At 52.4% G+C, this 13,919-nt stretch overlaps 1 protein-coding gene across 1 annotated transcript; it reads left to right on the plus strand.

Moving 5' to 3' along the window:
* Positions 1-1,193: 1,193 nt before the first annotated feature.
* On the plus strand, positions 1,194-13,167 carry KCNE1 (potassium voltage-gated channel subfamily E regulatory subunit 1). Its single transcript, XM_045084534.1, has 3 exons — positions 1,194-1,294; positions 9,968-10,418; positions 11,338-13,167. Exon 2 carries the CDS (start codon positions 10,019-10,021, stop codon positions 10,409-10,411), a length of 393 nt encoding a protein of 130 aa, XP_044940469.1. The 5' UTR covers positions 1,194-1,294; positions 9,968-10,018; the 3' UTR covers positions 10,412-10,418; positions 11,338-13,167.
* The last annotated feature ends 752 nt before the right edge of the window (positions 13,168-13,919 follow it).

Below are 13,919 nucleotides of genomic sequence, written 5' to 3' on the forward strand. Positions count from 1 at the left end.
CAGCAGACAGTATCCACAGGGTGGTGTGCTTTTTTAGTCTATCCGAGGTACCCTCATGAACCACTTTTTGCTTTGAGACATTCAGATTCTAGCTATTGCAAGAAAATCGACAAAGAACGGTTTATGCATAAAGCTTCTCTAAGTTTCAGACCCTGCCGGGGGAATAGACTTCGCAGAGTACAACTAACGCATCCAGGCCAAGGGCACTTTAGGCTTTCCCAGGTGTCTGGGGTGGGTTTGTACCGGTACCCACGAAACAGGGAGGTGCCAACTCGGCCTTTGCCGGCTGAGCTGAGCCGTGGAATGTCCCATGCCGCGGGGGACGCCTCTGAGGTCTTGCTCCCCAGGACAGCACCCAGCCCAAGACCCAAGAAGGAGAGTGAAGGAGGAAGACCAAGCCGAGGGAGCATCTTCAGGCTCTACGTCAGGAACCTTCTTCCTCTGCTTCCCGCCTGCAGAGCTTGAGCCTGGACCTCATTCCCCAGAGCTTCCACGGGCCTGTCATTTGGAAATGGCCGGGGGCCCAGCCTCGCCCCCCACCCTCCCCCCACGCTTGTGGGCAGCGGCTGTGAAATTGGCTGGCAGGTCACTCGGGCCCTTGTGCAGTTTGTCCCTCGTGGCCGGTCCCTCTGCCCCCAAGGACTCTGGAGTGCCCTGACCAAGGCGTGGGTAGCCCCAGCGACTGACCCCCCGTGGGCGGGGACCACACCTGTCCCATGCCCAGCTGCACTTCCAGCTCAGAGCTGGATGCCCCCCACCCCCACACTGCATAATTCTGGCGCGCGGTTGCATGGACACAGCTCAGGTAGGGGATGCGGCTAACCGGAGTCTGCTGGGGTTGTGAGCGGCTTTGAGTTCCTGTTGGGAGCTGTTGGAAGGGACGTTTGTCCTGGCTTTTGGCCGCGGGTGGGGGTCTCCCGGAATGCCTTTCTCTTGCTTCTAGCCTGCCCACTGCTAACTGCCACCGGAGGGTCTGTCTGGCTGGCTGGCTGGCGATTGTAGTTAGAGGGACTTTCTGCAGACCCTGAGCCTACCGCGCGCGATCCTAGGCGCTCCGCAGGGCAGCGGAGGGCCGGGTGGGCGGGGGCTGGTCTGGGGTGGGTCGGTGGGCCGGGGCTCGGCCGGGCCGCGCGGGGACGGGGCGGGGCGCCCGCGGGCTCCGAGAGGCCCCGCCCGCCCGCCTGCCTGAGCTGCCACCCGCCGGGAGCGCGCCGCCTCGGGCTCGGCCGTCGGTGTCCTGCGCGCGGCCCGGCGGACCCCCTGCGCACCCCGCCGCCTCGGCGCCCCGGACCCGGTAAGTGCACGCTCGCGCCTCCCGGCTCCGCGCCCCGCGCGCCGGCGCCCCAGTCGGGCCACTCTGATGGGGGCTCCAGGGCCCGGGTCACAGCCCCGGGGGCCGGAGGCGCCGCGACCACCCCGCCCTGGGAGACCAGACGGGACGGAGGATTCGGCCCGCGCCTCCCTTCTCTAGATGGGGCTTCACTTAGAGGCGCACGAGTTGGGAATGGTCTCACCACCAAAGAACCACCACATTTCCCCGTTTTAATGAAACCTCAGACATTCTTGTAGAAAATTTGGGAACTACCTCCAAGCGCCCAAAGAAAACTAAAACCGCCCGCGATCCCAGTCCCCTCTGGGTTTCAACGACCACCATCCAGCTCAGGGGGTACCTGCAGATACATCCGGCCTCAAAGGGAACTTTTGAATTTCTTGACCAGAAAGGTTCTCGGGCCTTGGCATCTCCCTGGGGAAACGGCATGGGACGTGGAGTACATTGATGGTATCTGCTCTTGACTGTAGTAATTGGGGAGCTTCTGGAAGAAACTTGACCGAATAGCAGCCATGTGTACGTTCAGGATCTGTGTCACCCGTTACATTGTCTCCCGCACCCCCAACCCCAGCCACCCCGGATTTTTCAAACTGCTGTATGTGAACGGTTTGAGTCCCCATTTAAGGTTTAAGAAGGAGCTTCTAGTTCCACTAACGAAAGTCCTGATCAGTAACCACTGCTGTCATTTACCATCCCGGTGGTGGGGAGCTTTGGTGTGATGGCACAGCTGTTTAAACTCATATGCAGTGACTTCCCAGAAAGCATCTTGACTCTGATCTATGGATGGCTAAGGAGGGGCCAAAACCCCCTTTCTGTGATGTTTCATAAACCCGTCAGAGGCCAGCAAAAGGATGGTTGTGAGGAAGGCGTTCTCCCTTTTAAGAATATCCCTGGAGGTCTGGCTTTGGACTGACTCTTAGAAATTGGATTGTTTTGAAAATAAAGTACACTGTAAAGACATCAGAGGACTCAGTCTTGTCATCTTAAGTCTCTGACAATAGAGCTGGTGGTTGGGGCTTTCTGGTAGTCGAATGGGACATTTAGTCATTCATGCATTCCTGTATGCACGCCTGCACACCATGAATATTTATCGTGTCCCCTACCGTATGCCAGATGCTGTTCTAGACCTTGAGATGCATGCAGAAGAACACAGGCACACAAAAGCTTGAGTTTCGGTGGAGAAGTTTCGGTGAGCTTACCACCGGGATGGTAAGACAAACAATAAGCAATGGACATAATAAATAAGAAAAACGTATTAGCATAGTTTAAGTAACATGGAAAAAAGAAAAAACAGGATAGGGGTTATCAGAAGTGGAGAAGGGATAAAAATTCAGCCATACTGTCAACGAGTACTGACCGCCTTCAACCTTTTTAGGAAGAAAGTAGGTTGTGGATACGTATGTAACTATGTTAATAATACCAATTTTAGGAACACCTAGGTGGCTTAGTCATTAAGCGTCTGCCTTCAGCTCAGGTCATGATCCCAGGGTCCTGGAATCAAGCCCCGCACAGGGCTCCCTGCTCAGCGGGAAGCCTGCTTCTCCCTCTCCCACTCCCCCTGCTTGTGTTCCCTCTTTCGCTGTGTCTGTCTCTGTCAAATAAATAAATAAAATCTTAATAACAATAATATCAATTTTCATATACAAAATAAATAATACTAATGAAATACATAAATACAAATAAAAATTGTTTACCTTTTATTATATAAAACCAGACTATATTGAAAGAGGTTTTCTTTTGGCTACTCACCAATTTCTTTCAAGAGTGTATTATACTTCATTGGTTATTTGCACTCAACAATCACATTGCATTTGTGTTGAATCTAATACTTTGCCTCCCCATTTAATTCAGCCATCTCTTATAGAATGGTTCTGCGTTCTATAAGAATGTGGGGACAAGGTGAGCAAGACAGTCTCTGACCTTCCTGAGCTTCTGGAAGGAAATGCCCAGACAAATCCATAAATCACTACGATACAAATTAGAATATGGGCAGTACAGCCAAGGCACCAGGTGATCAAAGTGGGAGAGGAGCATTTGCACCCAGGTTGGCATAGGACTAGACGTTTAGAGGACCAGTAGAATTTTGACAAGCAAATATGGCACTCACGCCCCTCTTGCAGAGAGAGCAACAAAATTTAGAGGTAGCAAAATTATGGGTTTGTTCTGTGCCTCACGGGGGTATTATCGGGGGAGATTCCATTATGCTCAGGGGAGATTCCATTATTGCCAGTTTTTGGATAAGAAAACTGAGGGTCCTCACATTTATTTAAGTTGCTGAAGGGGATCGTCCACTTGCCCTCTTTCTGTGTGACTTCAGCTGCCCTCCGGAGTATGAGAATCCTCCCGTCCATTCTCCACGCCAAAATGCGTATCCTTTTTCCCATAACTGAGTTTGGCGGGGTCCCCCTCACCAGCTCGCTGGGTCACATGGCCACCCTTCACACCCTGGAAGGGTCTGGGGGCCCCTGTTGGCTTTTTATCTGCTTGGAGGTAAATATGTCTCCAGAATTTGTCGAGATAAAGATGAAAATAATTGACAGTGGCTTCCAGGCAAAATATGCTTGCAGAATTCCTGATGCAGTAAGAGCATATTTACCCAAATTAGGCTAATCCATAATTGGTTTTGCCCTAATTCTGCTTCCTCCAGCAAGTAAAGCCTGATGATGATGTCAGGACTGGCTGCTCTTTGAGGAAATGCTTGAAGAATGCCGTTAAGATGATACGAACGTGGGGCGCCTGGGTGGCTCAGTCAGTTAGGCATCTGCCTTCAGCTGACGTCATGATTCCAGGGTCCTGGGATCGAGCCTCACCTCGGGCCCCCTGCACAGCAGGAAGCCTGCTTCTTCCTCTCCTCTCCTTTCCCTCTTCCCTTGCTTGTGTTTCCTCTCACTGTCTCTCTGTCAAATAAACAAACAAAATGTTGAAAAAAAAAAAAAAAGATGATAGGAACGTTATGCCTGTTTACCAAGATAAGTAAACTGAGGCCCAGCGGAGGCCTCCTGAACTCAGATCTCTTGGCTCTGAACTGGACACCCCCCAACCACCGCCCCAACATCTAGCACTCTCAGCAGAAGTATGGACGGAGTCAGCCCACAGAAACCTTCGTTGCTCCGTAAATGCTTGAGACAGAAGGCAAGGTGGCAGGGCTGGGAAATCTGTTCTAAAAGCTTCCAGGCTGCTATCAGTGCTGACAGCGCTCGGAGCTGGAACATGTGAGAGAAATGCAAACGCGGTGATGTGTGCCAGCACCACGTGACATCGCTCACGGCCCTCTTTTCCTCTGGGTGCAGCTGGGGACCTTCCAGAATCCCAGGGTGCTGGAGACCCAGTTGGTATGTGTGAGCTTTGGAGAAAAAAGAAAATGGTACTAACCTTGGTTAGGGGCAGTATCTGTTCCGCACGTGGAGACTCAAACCCATGCCAAAGCAGACGCTTCTAGAAGCCCCCTCTTTCTAGACCCACTAAGGCCAGTCTGAGAATGTTCAGCATGGGCGGGGCATAAAACATGTTGTGTTTAGAGTTGGACCTCCCCGGTTCCTGCTGCTTGTGCCCCACCCCCCGCAGCCCCCTTGTCACTGTGCAAGCTACAAAAAGTAGGGAAAGGGGTCTTCTAATGGCATCTTTCGGGTCCCAAGCCAGTCCTCATCTGAGTAGACCTGGTTTTACCTGATATAAATGGCCAGGTCCTCAAGTTCCCTTGACCTTAATTCTAGAATCCATCACCTTTCGGCCAAGTCCTGAGAACTCCCTATTCCGTACTAATAAAATGTGAGTTCATGGCTACAAGATTACATTTGAGATGTATTTCTGATAAGAGGCATGACCTTGGGCAGGTCAGCTGAACTCTGTGGAGTCCAGTTTCTTGTAAGTTAAAATTGCTGACTTTGTTGCTCTTCAAATCCCTGTGGGTCCAGTGGTCTGAAACAGTGGCCACTGGGCAGTGCGTTGGCATTATAATGGAAGTGAACTTGGAGAATGGGACATACACCCCCAGCTGACATGCAGATTGGGTTCGTTTACACCATGCTGATTATTAAGAGGGCATTGCCAAACACATTTTGAGACTCATTACCCAGAATACCAAGTGACCCAGCAGGCAGGCCTTGGGGGTACAGAGGACATTTCGCAAAAGCAATACAATGAATTCAATGTAAAGTAAGAAGGAGATTTTTTTCTTTAAAAATTCAGTCATTACTTGAAAGGCAGTTAATGAACCCGACTTTTTTGGTCTGGCGGAAGCTGTATCATTTAAGGTGCCTGTGTGAATTAGGTGGGAAGCAGCTGGGTTTATGGTGAAGACTTGAGAATTTCTCCCTGTGTCTCCTCTTCAGATTATATCAGGGACGTAAAAGACCAAAAAAGAAAATCTAAAAAACAAATGAGGTTTCAAAAAGTACTTTATGAAATAATTTCTCTTATTAAATTCTTCCTGGCACCTTGCAGCATGAAAGATTGGTCAGTTTCTTAAGGTTCCATAGCCCGGTAGGTCTCAGCCTTAACTACAAATCAGGATCACCTAGGAAGATTTATGCCAGAAAGGAACCCAGATCAAGGACCTCACAGTCTTTGGAGGGGGGAATCTGACCATCAGTACCTCTCTTAAAGCTCTCCAGATGATTCCCACAGTCACCAGGTGGGGGTCCCCAGGCCAGCAGCTTCAGCAGCACCTGTGAATTTGTTGGAACGCAAGTTCTCAGACCCCACACCAGCCATTCTAGATCAGAAACTCTGGGAGTGGAGCCCAACACTCTGCATTTTTAGAAGGTGATTCTAAAGTGTGCCAGGGGCGCTGGGGTGGCACAGTCGGTAAGCAACCGACTCTTGGTTTCAGCTCAGGTCCCAATCTCAGAGTCGTGAGATCGAGCTACACGTTGTTGGGCTCTGCACTCAGGGCAAAGTCTACTTAAGACACTCTCTCCCTCTGCTCCCTCCCCCACCTAAAATAAATAAATAAATCTTGGAAGGAAGGAAGGAAGGAAGGCAGGCAGGCAGGCATTTAAAGCGTGCCAAAATTTGAGCACCACTACCTTAAAGCAAGACTGAGGATAGTTGGCCTGCCAGGTTTTTTCAATGCAGATGTCTCTGGTTGTTTCCTCTGGCCATAGGAAAGTTCATCTCATTTTAAGTAACAGGTCTTCTCCGGGATCCCACGCATATGAATTAGGTGTAGAAGTTACTGTTAAATTCACTTGCTGTGTGGCGCTATTGGTTCTAAACCAGTTACCTCCGGAGGTTGTCTACCATCATTCTGTTTTTTTTTTTTTTTTTTTTTTTTTAGATTTTATTTGTTTATTTGGGAGAGAGAGAGAGAGCGCGCGCACAAGCAGGCAGAGCAGCAGGCAAAGGCAGAGGGATAGGGAGAAGCGACTCAATCCCAGGACCCTGAGATCATATCCTGAGCTGAAGGCAGTTGCTTAATGACTGAGCCCCCCTCCTTTTTCCCCAAAGATTTTATTTATTCATTGAGAGAGAGAGAAAGCATACACACAGGCAGAAGGAGGGTTGGGGAGAGAACACAGGGCTCGAGCCCACGACCCTGAGATCATGACCTGAGCCAAAGCCAAGAGTCAGGTAATTAATCCACTGAACCACCCAGGTGTCCTGGCTGATTTTTCTTTAAAAAGCTGGAAAAACCAATGCACTCACCCTCAGGACCCTAAGTGGGCACCGCCATGTGTCCTATGTTACATCGCCGTCTCTGCACGCTGGGTCAGTGATCCAACAGCTCCGGATGTCAGTGATGTTTCTCCCCATTTCCAGAGGGGAAAAGACTGAACAGGCCGAGGGAACGTGACCAGAGTCATGTAGCCGGAAAGCAGGAAGGCCAGAATCCAAACCCTGAGTGGAGGTGTAATTCCAACAATGGGTCTCTTTCTCAGCCTCCACTTCTGCTCCCTGAGTCTGGGCTCTCAGAGGGAGACAGTGGGAGCATCTGTTCATTAGACACTGGGTTATGAAGAATCAGGTGTTACACCGTCAGGAGGTATTAAGGAGCTCACGGACAGCTCCTCAGCTGCTGCGTGCCAAGCGCCGGGCTAGCGAAGCTGCGGGGCACAGGGTGCGGGACAGGGATGACGCCTGTTGTGAAGTCAGCAGGGAGCCCAGCGGCCTTGGTGGGCATGCTTGCTGGTGCTGAGCCAGCCCCACACATCAGAGAAGGCTGAGCTGGACTCAAAAGCAGGAGTAGGTTCCGTGGGCCAGGAAGGAGGGGCTGCCTCTGCTGGAGATGTGGAAAGTGGGGGTGATGTGTACAGGGCTGGGCAAGCAGCCAGCCAGGCTGGAACACAGCGTCTGGGCGAGTAAGTAAGAGGAGGAGGCCGGGGTCCTTGCATTTGGCCCCGTATCCATGCCGGAAATGGGGTGTTTCACCCTAAAGCTAGGGCGGAACCTGGAAAGGCCTTTGAGCGAAGGACCGACCTATTGGTCGGCAGGTTTTGGGGTAGGGGATGGGTACACGGGCCCTCTGCTCACTGAGGCGCATGGCAGGAGGGATGTGGCTGAGGTGGAGGGGCCTGGGGTTTGGCTGAAAGTACCTGAATCCTTGGCAGGTCATGGGGCACCCAGCTCTGGCACTCAGAAGGGCCCCTGGGGTCATGGGCATGTGGGGGAACCTGAACGGCAGGTGCAACCACCCAGGGAGAGGGCAGAGTGAGAAGAAAGGGCCAACGGGAATTCTGGGGTGCACCGACATCCCAGGGACGGGTAGAGGGAGAGGTGTCTAGGGCAGGTACCAAGCATCTCCCCCCAGGGCTGGGTTCAGAGGTTGCCAAATTTAAGCAATCCTAAGAAATGGCTCTAGATTGACATCTGTCCTAGCGAGACAATGTGTGATGTCACAGCCCCCACCCTGGCTGGGAGAGGCTGAGCCTGCACCACCCCCCGACCCTGCCCAACCATGTACATCGGAATTTCTCTTTCCATGGGGTTTCTGACCAGAAACTTTGGTCCCAAACCATCACCCTTAGTTTCAACAGCCACTCCAACGTACCTCGAGTGAATGCTACACACAACGGCTTTGAGAGCCCTGCGAAATGGGTGAGGCCTGGGAATCTGGTCAGCCCTCTGTAGCCCCTTGTGGGTCCAGTTTCAAGGGAGGCCTCATCAAGTTGGCTCTGGGTATTTTGTCTCCCAGCAGGGCCTAGGAGGCAGGGTGGGGGGTGGTGGGATAGAGGCCAGCATGTTCTCAAAGATATGAATAAAACCTGTTGAGCTTATCAGTGACTCATGAACCCCCTGACAGAATTCCAGAGCTTCTTGGAAACGCAAGCTCTCACAGTTCCCAGGCCTGTTCTCTGGGTTTTCAGTGATGCTGACATCCAGACTGAAGTGATGGGGATACTGTCTCTTTCCATATGGCCTGTGAGAGCCACTCAGCAGAGGACAGGGGGGCAGGGAGGGGGCCAACACAGCACAAGCTAGAACACTCTGACCCCTTCGAGGCCAAAGGCCAAAAAGCCACAATGGAAGGAGGAAAAGGAAGGAGAGGCAGATACGTAACCCTGTGCCACTTACCCGTCCTAGCTCAGGCCACTGTGACCAAATCCCACAGCCTGGGGGCTTACACAACAGACATCTGTTTTCTCACAGTTTGGGAGCTGTAAGTCTAAGATCAAGGTTCCGGAAGGTTTGGTGAGAGCTCGCCTCCTGGCTTGCAGGTGGTCGCCTTCTCATAGGGTCCTCGTGTAGGAGAGATTTCCCTCTCTTAGTAGAAGACCATGGTCCTAGCAGGTTAGGGCCCCACCTGTACGGCCTCCTGTAACCTGACTTAGCTCCTGAAGACCTCATCGCCAGGTGCAGTCCACTGGGGCTTAGGGTTTCCAGATGTGAACTGGGGGACTAAATTCGGTCCATAACACAGAAACTAAAACACATACACATAATCCAGGGTGTATATTAGAGGAGCTCATTCTGGGGCTCGCCTGTGGAGGTAGATGGTGGGAGTGGAAATAAGAGGGAATCGTGGCACCTGGGTGGCTCAGTGGGTTAAGCATCTGCCTTCAGCTCAGGTCATGATCTCAGGGTCCTGGGATCCAGCCCCAAGTTGGGCTTCCTGCTCCGTGCGGAGCCTGCTTCTCCCTCTGTTTCTGCTGCTCCCCCTGCTTGTGCTGTCTGTCAAATAAAAAATAAAACCAAAAAAAGAAAAGAAAAGAGTGAGAAAGAAAAAAAGAAAGAAAGAAAGAAAGAAAGAAAGAAAGAGAAAGAAAGAAAGGAAATCAATTGATTGGTCAGTCAAGAGAGGCTCTGTGCATGGGGCACCTGAGTGGCTCAGTGGGTTAAGCCTCTACCTTCAGCTCAGGTCGTGATCCCAGTATCCTAGGATGGAGCCCCCACATCGGGCTCTCTGCTCAGCCGGGAGCCTGCTCCCCACCACCCCCGCCCCCAGACTCTCTTCCTGCTTGTGCTCTCTCTCTGTCAAATAAATAAATAAAATCTTTTAAAAAAAAAAGAAAAAAAGAAGAAGAAGAAGAAGAAGAAGAAGAAGAAGCAGCAGCTCTGTTCAGGTTCAACTGGGCACCTGCTAGGAACTCGGGTGTATGTCGGGGCCCCCCTCTCCCCGGAGAGGTCACAAAATGCGCATGTGTGCGCGGGTCTGGGCCACCACACCGTTTCCAATTTCAGATCGCTCTTCTCTTTCAGAACATTTTCTTGGCAAGCTCGAGCCCCCGCAGCGGACGCTAGAGGCCCGGGATGGTTCCGTCCAACACGACCGCACTGACGCCCTTCCTGACGGCGCTGTGGCAGCTGGGGACGGTGGCGCCGGGCGGCAACGCGTCGGGCGTGGCGCGCAGGTCGCCGCGCAGCGAGGACGGCCAGCTGGCCGCGCTCTACATCCTCATGGTGCTGGGCTTCTTCGGCTTCTTCACCCTGGGCATCATGCTGAGCTACATCCGCTCCAAGAAGCTGGAGCACTCCCACGACCCGTTCAACGTGTACATCGAGTCGGACTCCTGGCAGGAGCAGGACAAGGCGTACTTCCAGGCGCGCGTCCTGGAGAGCTGCAAGGCGTGTTACGTCATCGAAAACCAGCTGGCGGTGGAGAGGCCCCGCACGCACCTCCCCGAGATAAAACCTCTGTCGTGATCCCACGGTTGGTTAAAGCCAGACCGATTCTGCCTGGCGATCTGGTTTTTCTCATCCCGTGCCTGTTGTGCTCTTTCTGGTAGCGATGTCCTTAGGGTGTTTTGCAGATCGTTAAGGGGCGAGGGGTTAGTTAGCATCATAGCACTGTTCCTCTGCAATCCCGTTCCTTCCCTGGGGACTGCCAGCTGCTCCCCAGTGTCTGTCCCTGCCTTGTTGATTTTAGCAGCAGTCCTGAGATCACGGCCTCTGAGAAGAGCTCTATTTCCCAGACTCCCTTGCAGGGTCCTAGCCAGGTCCCGTAGTGACGTTTGGGCCCATAGAAGTGGGATTCTTGAGAAGGGAAGGCTGCGTCCTCCACTTCCCTGTGTCCCCCCTTCCCAGTGGCTGGGACAGGGATGTGGTAGTGAGCCAGCTGTGACTCTGGAAAAGGACAGCATCCTCATGGATGGCAGAGCAGCAAGAGTCTGGGCAGCGTCGTGGAGCGGGGTCGCCCTACCTTCCTGCTCACCCATCAGCTCAGGCATTGCGGGAAACAAACTAACTCTGACCTTCCTTAGACCCCTGTTATTTTGGTTCCTGTAAAATAACAGTCAGTATCCTAACTAGTATCCTATTTTATAGGACTGAGACCAGACGCATAATAACTCCCATATTTATCACAAGCTTACCCTCTGCCCTAGTCACAGGACAAGACCACTCTGCCCTTGTCACTAATGCCCTTGCTACAGTGACTCTGGCCTCCTCTTCCTCCCTCCCTCCCGCCCCTCCCCTACATCAACCCCTCACACATACCCCCTCCAAACACACACACTTTCACACCCACACGCACATGCATACCCACAGAGGCACACACAGGCACACAGAAATACACAAAGAGACACTTCCTACTCACACGTGTTAATCTCAAAATAATTCACTTCCTACAGGACTGAGATGCTGGAGAAAAAATTTCCACTTCAGAATGGGTGCCAAGGGGAGAGGGGGGTGCACCTGCCTCCCCAGAACCCCAGAGAAAGAGTGGGTCTGGGTAAGTGGTAACACATGGCATCAAGGGGACAGGGCCTTTTGAGACGAAGTGCCCATCGTGGTTGAATTGTGTCCCCCCCCCCCCCCGAGAAGACATGTTCAAGTCCTAACCTTGGTCCCTGTGAATGTGACCGTACTTGGAAAGAGGGCTTTTGCAGATGTCATCAGGTGAAAATGAGGTCCCTGGGGTAGGCCCACATTCATTATGACTGATGCTCCTATAAGATGTGGGAAATCAGGTCACGGACACATGGGGAGAACCCTGGTGAAGACAGATGGAGACTGGAGTGACCCCCTCTGTGAGCCAAGGATGGGCAAGGACTGCTGGCCACCACCGGACTGGGAGAGGCGAGGAGAGGCGCCCCCTACAGGCTTCACAGGGACATGGCCCTGCCACACCATGGTTTTGGACTTGGGGCCTCCAGAACTGTGAGGTGAGGAGTGTGTCATGTTTGATTTGGGTTCTGTTGGGACAACCACAGGCGACTCAGGTAGTGTCCCCCCGCCCCCCGCTCTGCCTCCTCCCTCAGAGAGAGCAATTTTCTTGCCACTCTCTTCCTCAGACAGAAGATTCTCTGGGAATCATCCCTCGAAGATGAGAGAGGAGGAAAAGAATTAGGGGGGAGGCATGTGGTGCTGGCGCCATTGCTCAGGGCAGTGGAAGAAAACCCACTTAGCGTTCCCTGACCTTTGAGAATCGCAGTCAACACGCACCGTGGTTTCAGCCTGCTTACCCACAAGCATCACTGGCCGTTCTCAGTGGACGAATCGGGAGCAGCCAACCACAGTCCTTACTTCACGGGCCGGACCATGCTGCCTGCAGGAGAGCTTGGAGGCAGGGGTTAGGACATCTCTGGGGCAGAGCTCTGGCCTGGACGACTATAGTCCCCATGATGAGTGCTTCTTGGGGTCCGAATCCTTTGAAAATCGAATAAAAGCTGTGATCCCCGAGACCCAAAAAATGCACATGGACACATTTTGCCCAGCATTTCAGGGGATCAGGGGCTGCTGGAAACCGTCTCACACTTGCTTGTCCCTCATGGACCCTGCATGAGCTATCTGCTTCCCACAGACACACGTTGCCCACGGGGAAGGCAGGTGGACCTGGAGCTCAGGTTTGGAGGGGAACCCCGAGTGCATGTGAGCCGTGATGTGAGTCAGAGCAGGCACGGTGGCTGGGACCCAGGCCCAGCAGCTGGCGCTTTCCCCCACTGGAACTCTTAGGGACTTCTACGGCAGAAGGAGGTCCCATGAGCTGCAGTCCTCCCGGTCCTCAAGGGACCAGATATTCAGAACCCTCCCCACAGCACCCTTCAATCCTTTTATAAGCCACACATTTTCAGATGCCTGTGACCATACGTTAAAATTTGGTTGAATATACCCAGAGCACTTGGCATGTCGGGCTATTGTTCTGAGCTTTTTAGACATGGAATCTCTGGGCGCCTGGGTGGACAGTTGGTTAAGCATCTGCCTTCAGCCCAGATCCTGATCCTGGAGTCCTGGGATTGAGTCCTGCATCGGGCTCCCTGGTCGGCAGGGAGTCTGCTTCTCCCTCTGACCCTCCACTTCTCAAGCTCTCTCTTTCTCTCTCAAGTAAATAAATAAAATCTTTAAAAAGTACTAAACAGGATCTTAATACTTTGTATGGAATGTTCTATGTGTTCCCTGGATAGGGCAACATGCTTTGGAGGAGTTAAGTTCTTTATAAAAATTAATGTTTTTCATTATAATCTGTGTTGTGTGTTCTCTTCAGATCATTAGGACACGTTTAGAAGTGGAGGTGGGCGCTTGAAGGCTCTGGTGAGGCAGCCCCAGGGGCTCAGGAATTAGGAAATAAGATTGCCCATGGGTAGTTAAACTCTTCAGTCAGCCCCGGTGTCTACAGATAGAGAGCGTAGGGAGCAAAGCCAGCCATTTGGGAATTCAGGCACAGCCTTAATGGACCCCGGGAGTGTTAAGAGAAGCTGGAATGTAGATATTTATTTGAAATCTCTCAAATTTTGCCACCTAATTCTGTTTTTTTAGAAAAATATGCAAGCCAGGGTGCCTGGGTGGCTCGGTGGTTAAGCATCTGCCTTTGGCTCAGGTCATGATCTCAGCCAGCCCCCCACCCCCTACCCCTCTCACTCCCCCACCCCCCCACGCATCAGGCTCCCTGCTCAGTGGGAAGCCAGCTTCTCTCTCTCCCACTCCCCCTGCTTTGTTTCCTCTCTCTCTGCGTCTCTCTGTCAGATAAATAAAATCTTTTAAAAAGAAAAGAAAAATATGCAGGCCAAACAAAACATGACCTTGAGTTGAATTGTACCCAGAGACCACTGATGTATAGCCTCAGCTTTGAAGGGACAAAAGAGCTGCCCCAGCCCCAGGTCACACTTGCTATGGAGCAGCATGGGGGAGGGGTACGCACATCTGGCAAGCCAGCTGCCTCTCCAGGCCACCAGGCCAATTCACTGGCAGCAGTCCCCAGAGTGTGGTCCCCTGG

Source organism: Mustela putorius, unplaced genomic scaffold (genome assembly GCF_011764305.1).
Source record: "Mustela putorius furo isolate JIRA1106 unplaced genomic scaffold, ASM1176430v1.1 tig00000765_pilon_pilon_pilon, whole genome shotgun sequence".
Lineage (NCBI taxonomy): Eukaryota > Metazoa > Chordata > Mammalia > Carnivora > Mustelidae > Mustela > Mustela putorius.